General features: G+C 37.6%; 1 protein-coding gene across 1 annotated transcript; it reads left to right on the top strand.

Annotated features, from left to right (window-relative positions):
* Positions 1-12421: 12421 nt before the first annotated feature.
* LOC149018522 (uncharacterized) lies at positions 12422-13318 on the top strand. The gene has a single exon (XM_089153906.1). The coding sequence runs from the start codon at positions 12422-12424 to the stop codon at positions 13316-13318; it is 897 nt and encodes a 298-aa protein (XP_089010032.1).
* The last annotated feature ends 252 nt before the right edge of the window (positions 13319-13570 follow it).

The raw sequence follows: 13570 nt of genomic DNA on the forward strand, positions 1-13570 counted from the left end.
ACTTCTCCCGTGATCTTGAAATGAATCTGTTCAGCACTACCACCCGACCAGTCAAGCATTGAACTTCTTTGATGGTTCTGGGTGCTTTCATGTCCAAGATTGCTTTGACTTTCTCAGGATTGGCTTCGATTCCTCTTTAAGACACCATGAATCCGAGGAATTTTTCAAAAGACACCCCGAAAGCGCACTTTTCAGGGTTAAGCTTCATCTTGTATTTTCGAAGCACTTTGAATACTTCTGCTAGGTCAGTCAGATGATCTTTCTTTGATATGCTTTTTACCAACATGTCATCCACATATACCTCCATGTTCCGGCCAATTTGATGTGTGAAGATTTTATTTACCGCCCTTTGATATGTTGCTCCTGCATTCTTTAGACCAAAAAGCATTACTTTATAGTAATAGTTGTCCCTGTCAGTCATGAATGCTGTATGTTTTTCATCTTCATGGTGCATGAGGATCTGATTATATCCTGAATATGCATCCATGAAACTGAGCATTTCATGCTCGGCCGTTGCATCTATGAGAAGATCGATCCGTGGAAGTGGATAGTGATCCTTCGGGCAAGCTTTGTTGAGGTCTGTGTAATCAGTACACATCCGCCACTTCCCGTTTGCTTTTTTGACCATCACCACGTTAGCCAGCCACTTCGGGTGGTTTGTGCGCTTTATGAAGCCGACTGTCTTAGCTTTTGTACTTCAGTTCGAATGGCTTCATGCTTTTCAATGGCAAAATTTCTTCTTTTTTGAACCACCGGAATTGCCTGTGGATCGATACAAAGTTTATGCTCGGCAACCTCCCTGTCAATCCCTGGCATGTCTTCAGCCGACCAAGCGAATACATCAGAATTTTTTCTTTAGAAACTCGGTAAGCTATGATTTGAAGTTTGCTTCTTGTTCGGCACCGATCATGGTGCCTTGTTCTTCATGGTCGGGATTTAGGTGGATTCTTTCTAGCTCTTCCACGGGTTCGGCCCTTTGCAAAGTTTCTTCATCGCGATCGTCCCTGACTTCGATAGTCATGGTTGAGTTTGTCCTTCTCTTCTTTCGCATGTAGTTGTTGTAACTTTGCCAGTTACTTTTCTGGTCGGCCAGACATTCTCCAATTCCCTTCGTGGTCCGGAATTTCATCTTCATGTGTAGTGAGGAGACCATTGCTTTGAGTGCACAGAGAGTTGGTCGTCCTATGATAGCATTATATGCCGACAAATCTCGTACAACGATAAAATTGGTTTGTATGATCCTATCTCTTGGGTGCTCTCCAATCCGTAGCTCTAATCGAATCATACCTTCTGCTCGGGTGGATGATCCTGTGAAACCGTAAAGCTGGGTTTCGCATGGAACGAGCATATTCTCTTTCAACTTCATCTTTTTGAAAGCCTCCATGACAATATGTCCGCTGATGATCCAGTATCCACTAGAACTCTATGGACTTCTGTTCCTTCTAGGAGAACTTTGACTACTAAGGCATCATCATGAGGGGTTGTGATGTCCCGTAGATCCTTGGAAGAAAAAGTAATTGGCTCAGTAGATATATTTTTATTGGTTTCAGTATTCCCAATATATCGTACTTTTCTCTTTGTTTGTCAACTTGATTCTTTAGCTGGACCACCAAATACAATATATACTAGACTTCTTTTTCTCTGACCTTCATCCGCCTCAGGTCGGTGCTTGGCCGGACTTCTTCTTTCTTCCTTATAGTCCGACCTTTCTCTCTTTAGGGTCGGTTTGTCTTGTGGTTGTCCTTCCTGTTTAGATTGTATGAATCTCTTCAAGTGTCCTCGAGAAATTAGATTTTCGATCTCCATCTTCAGATTTTTGCAATCGTCCATCCAATGATCGTGATCCTTATGATATTCACAATATTTTTGCTTATCACGTTTTCCCGGTGGTGCTCGAATTTTATCCGGCCACTTCAGAAGCCCTTGACCTTTGATTTGCGTCAAGATTTCTGATATCCTTGCATTTAGTGGGAGATTATGAATCTCTTGAGTTTTTGGGGGTTCTGCTCGACCATTCCTGGTCGAGCTTATCCCTAGCATCCTGGTTGGAGGTGCTCGTTCACAACTGTTCCTTCTTTCGGCCTAGGCTCTCTCTTTCGAGACTCTAGGGTTTCCGAAATTTCCGCTTGTTTATGGCATCTTTTGTTCAGTTCTGAATATGTTTTCGGCATAGAGTCGCTCTAGCAATCCTTCATGAGTAATTCCTTGGTACAATGCATGGAAAGCAATTTTTTCGTCCATGCTTTCAATCTGCATGGTATGGTTGTTGAATCATTGAAGAAAAACTCGTATAAACTCTGTCCGATCTTGTTTTATAGCAAACAAAGTATCCTCTTTTTTCTTCATTCCAACCCCGCTCTGGAAGCGTAATACGAATACTCGACCTAACTGATCGAAACTCTTAATCGAGCCGCTTGGTAGCGCCAAGAACCAATCCAATGCTGAACCGGTTAGAGAGGCGGCGAAACTTTGGCACATGGCTACCTCGTTATGCTTATAGATTGACATGGTCGACTTGTAACGAGTGATGTGATGTTTTGGATATCACGATCCGTCGAACAACGTAAAAGTAGGGCATTTGAAGCTTTTTGGTATTTCCGCCTCAGAGATAGCTTGGATGAAAGGATCCTCCTTTAGAAAAGCATATAGCTCATCTTTGTTTTGGTCCTTTAACTTCTTTAGCTTCTCATCTAATTATTTGATTTGTTTGCTCATGCGCTCCTCTCGCTTGCTCGATCCGGGCACGCTACTTTTGTCTTTTGGTTCTTTGAGCGGATTGTTGCTGCTACCTTGGTCGTTATCTTCGTTGATCAGAGGATCCTTACTTGGAATTTCTTTCTCAGATGCACGGGACTTCTCGCCTACCTTTTCTTTTAACTTCTGTCCATTTGCTTGAGATGGTCAAGGCTTTTGATCGGGAATGATCAAGAGGTTACTCTTGCTTCTCTCCAGTACTTTCTAAGTTTCTTTAGGTTCTGCAGTCAGGGCAATTATATGACACATGGCCATCCTGATTAGTTCATTCAGGGAGGATATCTCCTTCCGATGCTCTATTTGTCCCTTCTGGAGTACCTCCACCTGATTTGCCAATGTTCCTTGCCGCGAGTGTTTGGAGTTTTTCTCCTCCTTTTCGGGGTCTTTCTCCACCTATTCAGGATCTTTCTCCCCTTGGTCGGGGTTTTCCGGAATTTTAGGTGGAAGATCTCCCTTTGAAACATCATCCCCAACCTCCTTCTCGATCACGATCTTCGATTTTGGTCGTCCCATGACTTTTCGATGCAATTCCCACAGACGGCTCCAATTGTTGATACAGAATCTCGCTCGTCCTTCCATGTCATGAACCTGCAAAATACGAGCTCGACCTTGGAGGGTCGAGGTACGTCTCCGACGAGCAAGTCAGTACCAATGATATGATCTCAACTATTCAATAGAGAATTCAAGTAATTGATCACATAGAATATGAATACCAACCCCATAGTGTTTACCGGAGGTGTTTATATAGTGTATGGTAATGGAGTTATATTCGGAATATGACTCTAATATGAGTTGCTATAGGAGAGTTCTTTTACCTAACTGGCACTCTTTTTTAGTTGTTGGACGGTAGGACTCTACCCTTGTGAGGTTTCGTCATCCTACTAGGCGGATGCTGTTTATCACTATGGTTGGTCCTACCACAAACTGCCTGGTCGAACTTACTAGGTATCGTACCTGGTCGGATCGTACAAATGCTGGTTCAGACCGGGAGATATAGAATGACCATTTTAGTCATTAACATGAAGAAAAAGGTGAAGGTTGATGAGGAAGGTACTTCATTAAATAAGGAATATAGTTTACACCCGAATTAGGCCATTGTTTATTTCTTTTTCGGAGAGACTATTATTTTGATAAAAATATAATAACAGAAATTTTGGCATGAAAGTAGGATTAGTGAAGCCCATACAGCCAAGGGCGGAGCCAGGATTGAACATTGGGGGGGGGGGCAATGTATGTGGGCCAATGTGGGACCCACTGTAGGTCCCATCTCAAAATATATTATTATATTTTAATGTAGAGTCTACATTAAAAATTAGGTAAATTAATAGAAAATTTGTGAGTGAGAGAGAGAGAAAGGAATAATTTGAAAAAAAAAGAGAGTGAATACGTGATGTGGAGAAGATTTAGGAAAATTCCAAAGTTTGCTAACTACTTCAATATTTTGTGAGACGTGAAAAAAAAAAAAAAAAAAAAAAAAAAAAAGAGAAGAAATAGGAATAAAAGAGGAGATTCATGAAAGAATAAATAGAAATGGAAACAGGAGAGAATATATAAGGAGAAATTCATGGATCATGAATAGTTTTTAATTAGAATTTAACCTTTTAATACTTAAAACTAGGGATTTAATGATAATCATTAGATCAAGATTATGAATGACATTTGTACCCATCATCTTTATCTTAAATTTTTATTTTTAATTTTTAGAGGGGGCCAAATAGTGGTATTTCACATTTAAAGATAGAGAAATAAGGAAAAAAACAAGAATATAATTTCAAAAAACCAGCCTTACATCAAGCATTCCATGAATGGAGCCGGTGTTTTCGGTGGCTATTTCCAATGTGATCTCAGAGTTCTAAGAAGATTTCAATCCAAAATCTCAAGAAATGGGAAGGTCATTGTTAGGTTTTTTATTAAAATCTATATTATCTATATATTAAGTTTCAAAATTAGTTTATGCATTTCTTTTATTTAATTGTTTTGTTTGTGTGTGGGACCCTTGAGGTAAAGGTGATAATGAGGCACCATGAGGTAAGGGTGGTAATGAGGCACCATGAGTAAAGGAGGCCCTTCATGACCTTGGTTAAAGGAGGCCCTTCATGACTTTGGTTATGAGGCTCTTCATGACATTGGTCATGGGTCTTAAAGGTCTTGATCATGGTGATGAGATGGGCTAACTTGAATGGTGGAATACCGCTCAAATTCTAACTCTTGGACCTTTATTATCTCATTTTAACTTCATGACACACATTCATTGGCCAAGAGGGGAAGGTCTTTGAATGGGTTAAAGCCATTCATTCCAAAGAAGTGAATATGAGAGACCCCCAAGTAGTGGGGGGGTTGGGGCAGGGGGTTTTTTCACATTAGTGGAGGAGGGACAAACCATTGATTCTCCATTAGTAGAGAATTGATTTTCCCCTTGTGGGGAGGTGTGGTTTGGGCCATAAAACCCAACCCTTCCTTGCATATTGTGTGCTATTGTGACTCTCCTCACTCACATTATTTGTTTTACAAAGTTCATTTCTTTCTTGAGTTGTCTAAGTGTTGTGATCTAGCTTTTGGCTTCTTTAAGGGACTAGAAGAACTACCTCATCTTCTAGTTGGAGGTTGCTTTATCTTGGAGGGGGGGGTGCGAAGAACCGGGGGCACAATGTGATCATCAGAGTTCATCAATCACCGGGGAAGCTCTTCAAATTTGCTAAAGATCTTCATCTCTCAATTGTATTGCAATTTCACTTTTATATGTTTGAAGAATTTGTAATACAATTACCCCAACAGTCATGCTCACCATCATAATCCTTACCCTTGTTCCTTACTCTGTTCTCTTGCTGGCTGATCATTACGTTCGATACCTTGGCTCATGGATTTTATCACCAGAGTTCTTCTATTGGGCTAGAAAAACGCAGAAGCCCTGAACGTACCAAATTGCTCAAAGAAATCAAAGAAGACGCCAGAAATATTGCTGCAATTCAGCTCATCTTCACAATTGGGTTTTGTTTTATCTCCCTCTTCTCCGATTGACTGCTACAATCCATGCTTCAGCCATGACCGCAGCTAGGAAGAAAATAACCTTCGAGGATCTTATTTCGATGATCATAAGAACATGGACACAACCAGTTATGACTATGTTCTATGTATTTCTTCTGGGTTCTGGTTATGCCCATTTTGGTCTTGGCTTCCCTGGGTGTGGTTGTGGTGGTTTCCGATGGTTTTCTTGTCTTGACCGTCTCTTGCATTTTGACTGCCCTTTTGGATTTTCTTCTCTTTCTGGACTTGGCCGCGAATTGGGGTCTTGGACTGGTGATTTCAGTGGTGGAAGAAGGTTCCTATGGCTTGGAAGCTCTGGGAAGAGCTGCAGAGATCATCAAGGGAAAGGTGCTTCATTTCCAGGGCTTCATCATCAATCTTGCTTTTTCCATGATTTGTGGTACCATTCTAGGGGTTCTTGGTTACAAGTTTGTGACTAGTTTACTAGTAGCAAAGAGATTGGTGATCTTGCTAGTCATAGTGAACATGCTTTCCCTGGTTAATATCTTATATCTTCTATTTCATTGCCTACACCATGTTCTATCTCCATTGTAAGAAAACCCATCAAGAAGAAAGGAAAGTTCAATGAGATAAATGTCTGTACATCCGAAAAAAAAATAAAATCAATTAACCAGAACAAATTGAATTTAACCTATTTTCTTGTATTTTTAATCATCTAATTTGCACTGAAATATTTTGTATGAGGGCGAGACCCATGGTTGTTCCATTACGATCAAATGATGGTGAGTTTCTTTTGAAAATAGCTTCTTTCGAAACTATAATTAGCGTACTTATTCTCACAAGAATCGGTGCAATTTTATAGAGATACAGAATATTATTTTTGGACAGATGAGGAACTCTTTTGCTATATCAATTGACACAAAATTTTCTTATTTCTCTACAGCATTTGAATATTTGGAACTTCCACTGCACACACAAATAATATGATGATAGAAAAATTACTTTTTATGTATCCTTCACTTATTAATTCTCTAATATACGTCACACCATGTTGCCCTGGGAAGAGCGTTTGAGAAGGTTAAACAAACTTTAAGGGAAAGAAATTAGTTATATATAGAGTATTTTTTGTTTTGGGTAAAGAGTTTTTTTCCCTTTTTTTGATTAAAACAAAGCAGGCACAACGAACCCATAAAAGGCACTCTTGATCAAAGTATTCTCTTGAATTGCCGTGCACGCTAACTTGCTTCTTATCTCATTCAAAATGAGAGATTGGTCGGCCATAAAGAATGACAGTAAATCATCTCAAAACTTCTCATGATATATGGTCCCTACATAAGATGGGATTTTGTGATTGACCATACTCCGGCAGACTCTAGTTCCTTTTATTATGCTATAATTTCTCAGGCTAACGAATCGGGGTGGACCGTACAATTCAGTATGAGTGGTTTATGTGAACCATTTGATACATTCCGAAAAGTTACATTTCAAGGAGATCAACTTTACGATAAGTGTCATATGTGCATTGGCACATTATAGAATGGACGTCCAAAAGATGTTGTTACTTCTCGGGAGAACAGTGGAAGACAGTTGGAGCCTGGATCAAGATGCGTCAAAGCATTAAATTCGGCATTTAATGCTTTTCTCCACTACTTGAGTATTTAACATCAATCGCCAAGATATTTATCCATATTAATTGCACGTCAAATCAAGGGATTATGTGGGAAGATATTTCTTATAAAATCTTAAACCATGTGTATTACACCTTTAACTTCTTCAAGAAGATTTGGGTTTTGAATTCTCTAGCAAGTTAGGCATTAAAGTTTATCTTGGCTTGTCATTGGGCATATGCTAATCTGATGGAGCAGAGAATCTTCTCCATGAGGACATCATAGATCCTAAGTATAAAGGTAATAGATAAAAGAAAGATTGAAGACCAAGTGAGAAAAAACACATTAACTCTCTTGCAATAACTCTTAGCATTGAATGTTCTTTGAGTTCTAACTCTTTAATATAAGGAATTGTGTGATCCAGAATCTGATTAAATCGTTTGAGGTGGCTTCCCGTCCATAGAGGCAGCCCACTCTTACGGTTCATTTTGTGTACATACATCTGGTTTAGGGTCAGCTCAAGACCAGTGCAGATTCAGAAGCAACAAATTTATATGGATTCCATCTATTGTAGAGTTTCAACTCAGACTTCTCCATGCTGCAATATAGGAATTCAAACTCAAAAGTTTGTTGTAAAGTTTAAAATTTAATAAATATTTGTTATAGAAGACTTTAAGACTGTTGTGATTACAAATTTAACGCTGAAAAATACCACTTTCTTTAAGGTATTTAAATGCCCTAAATTCTTACTAAAATAAATAAATGCCATGAACTGTGCAACACGAGTTCCAAGTGCATTTTCACCTCCAAGATCAGCCAGTCCCAACCTTCATTGTTACAACCCAAAAAGGTTACTTTAGGTGGGATTCATCACATTCTCTACAATTCTCATTTCATGCAATTCTCTGCAATTCATATCTAGGATTGGTACACGTGATAGTTAATTATCTAGCGATCACAATTAAAACCCAACTAAGAATTGAGAATCTAATGAATCCCTCAAATTTCTCATAATTTTGTCTCTTCTCTTTCCTTGAGGCTTAACTTTAGGAATTTATTAGACTCAGATAATTAGTAGCCACGTGTCACAATGGAAGATATAGATCCCTTGTCACAATCGGAGATAAATTAAAGGAGGATATATCAAATCAAGTGCCTACAAGCAACAAGGAGCTCGAGAATATGGCATATTTTAAGTGTATCCATTGCTCAATCAGACTAGGGTTCAAATTGGGTATGGCATATTTTAAGTGTATCCATTGCTCAATCAGACTAGGGTTCAAATTGGGTTCAAGTTGTATTGCTTGGGTATAGTCCCAAACCACAAAGGTAAATAACATAGGTACTTTTTACATATAAACTAAATAATCATTTCCTCACTATCCAATGTGGGACTACATTTTGGAGAATAGAAGGGAAAAATAATAAATAAATAAATAATTATATTAAAATAATATTACACAACTAAGTTTTAAACATCTTCCAACAAAGTAGATAGCATCTTGTTAACTATTTTGTCATCTTCTTTCTTAAAAACAAACAATCTAAAAGGAAAAATAAATACCAAGCATGAGATCGATGGTTTAACATCATCATTTTTTTATTTTTGATTCCCTTTCTGTATTCCTTTCTTATCCCATTCACAAATGAAAAGAAAATATCAGAGAAAGTTGGACCAAAGCCTTGATCATTATGCAATTGTTGGCAAATGCTATGTTAGCATTGCCACAACAACATCCATTTGTTTTGATGATAGCAAATATAAATTACTAATGGTTGTATTGAGTTGTGTTTACATGAGAGCAAGTGAACCAAATCCAACTCAATGCCAAATGCCTAAATCCAAGTCAAGGCCAAAACCAAGCCAAGATGGACATAAAGTCTAAGTCAGGATGAGCATGAAAAATGAAGTGCAAGAAGACTCAAGATCATCAATGATCCTTAGCTCAAGCTCCAATAAGAAGACTTAGCAAATTAGTACTTAAGTCAGTTCATGTATACTCATATGTAATTGTAGTCGATTGTACACATATCATGTCATTAGACTAACTTAGGACATGTTTGGAGAGAGTAAGAGGATTAGGGTTGGCTAGAAATCCCTAAAACCCTTTTAAGTCCCTATGTTTCCCTATAATAGGCATTTTGTGCTTTAGACGAAGCTCCGTTTGGCCCTAGATAGACGTCTTTCTGATCACAGAAGCTCAGATGGAATTTTCATCTGGTCAGACGGAGCTCCATCTGAGACGGACATCCTTCTGGTCAGACTGATATCCGTTTGGGCTAAAAATTTTCCATTTTCTATCCGTTGGGGGTTGGGCTAAGGCACTTGAAACCCATCTATAGAAGCCAAATTCACCCCATTTGAGGGCTTGAACCTCACCAATTGATCAGCTACTCCCCAAATACTTTCAAGCTCTCAAATTACAAGAAATCAATTGGGTTTTGCCTCTCATCCTCACCCAACCTTGAAGAACATATCAAGGTGTTAATAAAGCTTGTGGAAACCAAGCTTGAGGTGATTGAAGGCGTTGGTGGTGTATTCATTTCCATTTGAGTATAGATTCTCATTGCATTACACTCACACAAGAGGTAAAATGTCACATCTCTTGTTAATAACGTCCTTCTCTTGTCTATTGCTTGTCTTCAATTATAAGTCTAGGTAGACTATAAATGATTTTGGGTGCTCTTGCTCATGAACAAAGATTACTTAGGTGCTCTTGCCCGTGAACAAAGATTGCTTGGGTGCTCTTGCCCGTGAATGAAGATTGAAGAGGGTGCTCTTGCCCTAAGATAAATAAAGATTGTAAAAGGTGTTCTTGACCTATTTAGAACAAAGATTGTAAAGGGTGCTCTTACTCTATTGAACATAGACTGTAAATGTTTGATCTCTACCCATTGCATTGAAAAAGAATCGCTAATGAAAATCTCTCTTGAGGCCAAGAGAGGAGTGGACGTAGACTTGTAAAGTCAAACCACTATAAGTTCCTGTGTTGTGGTTGATTTCACTTTTTTATTACATTAAAATTTACAATTCATCTTAAATTTGCAAACAAAACTGAAAATTTTGGCAATTCTACTAGTTGCAACCTATTCACCCCCCTCTAGGTTGCCTTAACAACCCTATTTTCATCAATTGTTCTCCCAATTGCAGTTAGTTCTCAACCGCTTAAAGATTAATAAGGAACCCACAAAGAAAGAAAAGAGACCATCAGAACCAATATTAATTCAACTCCACAAATAAAGATGCAAAGGAAGGGGAGAACCATTTCGTGATTCTCTACCTTTTTTTTTCTCATAAAATGTTTAGTCTCCGATTACGTTCGTCTATCCACGATTAGCTAATGTATCTTTAGTTGTCTCCCTCAATCTTATAAAATATTTATAAACATACCCAAGATTTTTTCTCCAAACTAAAAGTTACAGAATTGAGAATTGACCTTTACAAGCTTACAACATTACCTTGTGGTCAATAGCTTCAAAAAATCATCAAAAGAAGAATGCAATCAGTAGAGTTGTTGAATTGATATGATTAAATGTTAATATCATATTCATTTAAATCTTTAGCTGCAAATGAAAATGAGACAACCCTGAACCTTATTAACCATGAAATATATATATATATATATATATATGAAAAAATTTATGGGGGGTTTTGTTTTTTTTTTTTTTCTTTTATTTTTTTTTTTTTTTTTTTTTATATATATATATATATTTATATATATATATGTGAACACAGTAACTAAACTTTCTAGGGTAGAAAAATAAGTCACAACTTACCATTAATAGTTTCATCCAACGTCTTAGGTGTGTGGGTATAGATGCGTGTACACACAAGAATATAAAAGACTGATTTAACAACCCAAAATTTAAATGTAATGGATCGAATGAGAAAGAGTGGATGACCACTTATAGCAAACATTCATATATGTACCCAAAACGCAATGCTCTATGTTTGTTAAACCCCCAAAAAAAAAAGAAGAAACATATGAGGTGACACTATGATTTGCCTCCTTGTTTAAGTATTTTGATCTGATGAGCATTACAAAATGTATGGTGAACTTGATGTCGGAGGCATCTGCCCACAAGCAGATTTTGGTGGTAACGCAAAACAAAGTACTACCGGTTTATTTAAAAAATAATAATAATAATAATAATAGACCAAATTATACATATATGATTTGGACTTTTTCTATTCCAAAAGTGTAGAAAATCACAAGAAACAAGAATAGTGTTGTACAACTCTTTGGTTGGTTTGCAATGAATACTTTTCACCAACTCCCTAATACTCCTAACTGAAGCTGACCCAATAAGAAATTGTTTAATTAAGATTGATTTAAGGTTTTCTACAATCAGTTCTGGTCAATTCCAACCAAAATATGTGATATTATTTTTTTTTTCTTTCCGATAATGCCATTTGTTATCCTATGATTCATGTGTATAAGACCAAAGTCTCTTTGGGTGACTAGACAGCGGACCATGGCTCATACATGTGCATGAGAGGGTGTGTGAGAGAATACTTCCTGCTTTATCCAAAAAAAAGAGAATACTTCTTCATAGGAAATTTTTTTTCAAGTCTTTCGATAAAAAGTCTCTTTGGGTGACGATTCAGCAGACCATGGCCCATACATGTGCATGAGAGGGTGTGTGAGAGAATACTTCCTCATAGGAAACTTTTTTTCAAGTCTTCCCACCGATTACCTTGTAGTAAATAGTTATCAAATTTTTATTTATTATTATATTTTTATTTTACAGAAACAAGGTAAGGAAAAGACCCAAAAGAAGGAACTACACTATATCAGAGAAATTAAGGATACTAATAGAAACTCAAGGAATATTTATATAAAAAACCTTAAGCATATCAAGAGTATCATTCAAAAAAAAAAAAAAAAAAAAAAAAAAGAAAAAGAAAAAGAAAGCTTGCAGGGTTGAAGGCTACTTGCATGGGATTTACACCCGAGTTACGCCACTGTATTTTTCTTTTTCTCAGAGACAAATATTTTGATAAAAATATAATAACAGAAATTTTGGCATACAAATAGGATTAGATGAAACCCATAGCACCATTCATTTCTTCAATGGCTTCGGCGTTCTTCAGTGGCAATTTCCAAAGTGATCTCAGAGATCTAAGAAGATTACAATCCAAAATCTCAAGAAATGGGAAGGTCATGCTCTCCATCATAGTCCTAACCCTTGTTCCTTACTCGCTTCTCTTGCTGGCTGATCATTACGTCCAGTACCCTCGGCTCATGGATTTTATCACCAGAGTTCTTCTATTGGGCACAGAAAAACGCGGAAGCCCTGAACGTACCAAATTGCTCAAAGAAATCAAAGAAGACGCCAGAAATATTGCTGCAATTCAGCTCATCTTCACAATTGGGTTTTGTTTTATCTCCCTCTTCTCCATGACTGCTACAATCTATGCTTCAGCCATGACCACAGCTAGGAAGAAAATAATCTTCAAGGATCTTATTTCGATGATCAAAAGAACATGGACCCAACCAGTTATGACTATGTTCTATGTATTTCTTCTGGGTTCTGGTTATGCCCTTTTGGTCTTGGCTTCCCTGGTTGTGGTTGTGGTGGTTTCTGATGGTTTTCTTGTCTTGATCGTCTCCTGCATTTTGACTGCCCTTTTGGAATCTCTTCTCTTTCTGGACTTGGCCGCAAGTTGGGGTCTTGGACTGGTGATTTCAGTGGTGGAAGAAGGTTTATACGGCTTGGAAGCTCTGGGAAAAGCTGCAGAGATCATCAAGGGAAAGGTGCTTCATTTCCAGGGCTTCACCATCAATCTTGTTTTTTCCATGATTTGTGGTACCATTCTAGGGGTTCTTGGTTACAAGTTTGTGACTAGTTTAGTAGTAGCAAAGAGATTGGTGATCTTGCTAGTCATAGTGAACATGCTTTGCCTGGTTAATATCTTCTATTTCATTGCCTACACCATGTTCTATCTCCATTGTAAGAAAACCCATTAAGAAGAAAGGAAAGTTCAATGAGATAAATGTCTGTACATCCGAAAAAAACAATAAAATCAAGTAACCAGAACAAATTGAATTTAACCTATTTTCTTGTATTTTTAATCATCTAATTTGCACTGAAATATTTTGTTTGTGGGCGAGACCCATGGTTGTTCCATTATGATCAAGTGATGGTGAGTTTATTTTGAAAATAACTTCTTTCTAAACTATAATTATCAATATTATTCTCACAAGAACGGGGCAATTTTA

This window comes from Hakea prostrata, chromosome 4 (genome assembly GCF_041222555.1).
Source record: "Hakea prostrata isolate BN-2017 chromosome 4, UWA_Hpros_2, whole genome shotgun sequence".
Classification (NCBI taxonomy): domain Eukaryota; kingdom Viridiplantae; phylum Streptophyta; class Magnoliopsida; order Proteales; family Proteaceae; genus Hakea; species Hakea prostrata.